The following is a 2,087-nucleotide window of genomic DNA, read 5'->3' as shown; positions in this document are numbered from 1 at the left end:
AATGATGCTGTATTTCATCTCTCAGATGCGATCTTGGATAAGTTAGTACTCGTTGTACCTAATCCATCTGTTTTCTGGGCAAAATATATATTGACTGGGGACCGTGATTTGTTTATTTGGTTGCTGTAAAATAGTCTGGAGTGTTACACATTCATTCCACATGAGAAAGACAGAATTTTAGCTCTGCACTCTTTTTTTCCTTATAAGAAAAAAAAAAGTAGTTGTGCCTTCTTTATGCAACTAGAAGTAAATTGAGTGTAACAACATCATTGTAAAATGATGTGCTTTATAAAGTCCTGAATATGGTGAATCTTTTGTGTTTTGTTTCTAATTGTTTGCTCAACACAAAAGGATAATTCATTAGGCCAATTCTCCAAATAATCTCAAAGTGACATGAATTCCTTTGCAGAGTGAATGTCTGTAGCAAGTAATCCATGGAAAACAGACAGGCGTCTCTTGTCATTTTGGAGCTCTAATCCACTGCCTGGAGCATGAAAATGCTCAGGATAACAAGTGTGGGAATGACCAAAAGCAACATTATTTTTGGATTTTATTTTCTTAACAATGCTGCTGATCAATAGAATTGCTGAATCTGGCAGATACAATGCCACAGAATTAATGAATTAAGCTCAGGAAGCAGAAGAATTTGTTAAAGAGGAGAGAGGAAAAGCCCCTTCTTTTCCACTGGTGTGTGAATATTAAGCAATGAAAGCAGCAATGACAGAATTTTAGCCCTTGCTTTACCATAGCACCTAGTCTTGTTCTGCATGAGTCTTTACTTTTTAATTAGAACCATACTGACACCCGCATTTTCAATTATGAACTTCAGTTGCAAAGTTAAGACTGTTTCTTAGATGCTGGTTTAGTAGCTAGGTCTGAACACAGAAAAGAGGTGCTGTGTTCTGTAAAATAGAGAGTGTAGTGTGGTCACCATCGGTGGGACCAGATAACTGTTTTTTAACCAGCAGTAAATAATGGTGAAGGGAAGGAAGAGATCTCACTGAAACACTGTAGACTCTGTCACCATAAAGCACTCAGAGACTGTCTTTTCTAGAGAAGAATAGAACAAAATAAAGAGGGGTCATCACACTTCTTTGATGATGCCAATGTTTTGTAAAGGTCAATCGCCAGTGTTTCTGTCAATATTGTATAAGGAATGTAATACAGGGTAGATATCTGTCTAAGACATTACATTCCAAAATGCGCATTAAATTGATATTCAGCACAGCATGGAAAATTTAATAAACCATCACTCCCTAGAAGGGGGTTGTTCAAATGTGTGGGAGGGGAGAACTTAAGTTTGCTTATATGTTTGTATTTACAGCTCCTCACCATTTGGAAGACCTGTGGGGATTTTGTATGTCCTTTTGTTTAAACAAACAAACAAAAATCATTACCTAGTTTCACTGCATAAAAATATAAGATTATAATAATCACACAGTGCTAGAAACTGGAAGGTTTGGAAGGTTTTTAACTTATAAGAACACTTCAGAGAATACTGCAGTGTAATTTATAAGCCCCTCTAGACCTGTACATGTTTTGAACTGATTGTTGAAGTGGGCTTTACTGGGAATGTCTTTTGCTGGATTGGAGTAGCGCAGGAGGTGGGGAGGGCGGGAGGGTTAGAGCAGCCTTCCCTAACAAGGCTTTAAAAGCTTCAGTGGTGAAGTTCTGCTGGTGGAAGACTTTGTTACTTGTTTGTGAGCGGGAGCAGCCCGAAGAGGATTACGTTATGGGCAGGAGATGTTATTTACGTGGGTAGCAGCGTGGTGGGTTGTGTTGTGCTGTTGTGGTTTTTAAAGGGGGACGTGCATCTTTTAATTAGAACCGTAAAATGAAATTACAAAAAAAAAAACGCCCCCCCCCCCCGAAACAACAAACAAACCCAAACCCAACAACCTGGACAACGACATCAAATAGCTCGTGAAATTGATAGCTCCGTGCCTTTCCCAAGCTCGGTGGAGGTTTCTGTTCCCTCCTCTCATCTCTGCCGCGATGTGTTTCTTTTTTTTTTTTTTTTTCTTTTTTTTTTCCTTTTTGCATGTGTGCTGTGACAGCAGGGGAAGGGAGGGGGTGCCGGGGGGGGG

At 39.4% G+C, this 2,087-nt stretch overlaps 1 protein-coding gene across 1 annotated transcript in view; it reads left to right on the top strand.

The window, feature by feature from the left end:
• Positions 1-1,679: 1,679 nt before the first annotated feature.
• The window catches only part of SEMA3A (sema domain, immunoglobulin domain (Ig), short basic domain, secreted, (semaphorin) 3A), a 167,542-nt gene continuing 167,134 nt past the window's right edge, over positions 1,680-2,087 (top strand). Inside the window, exon 1 of the mRNA XM_010580947.1 lies at positions 1,680-1,754. Coding sequence (XP_010579249.1) covers positions 1,733-1,754 — 22 coding nt within the window. The 5' untranslated portion in view covers positions 1,680-1,732. The remainder of the gene's footprint in view (positions 1,755-2,087) is intronic.

This window comes from Haliaeetus leucocephalus, unplaced genomic scaffold (assembly GCF_000737465.1).
Source record: "Haliaeetus leucocephalus isolate CR32 unplaced genomic scaffold, Haliaeetus_leucocephalus-4.0 Scaffold751, whole genome shotgun sequence".
Taxonomy (NCBI): domain Eukaryota; kingdom Metazoa; phylum Chordata; class Aves; order Accipitriformes; family Accipitridae; genus Haliaeetus; species Haliaeetus leucocephalus.
Note: the sequence above shows the minus strand (reverse complement) of the source record. Positions and strands in the feature narration are given on the sequence as shown.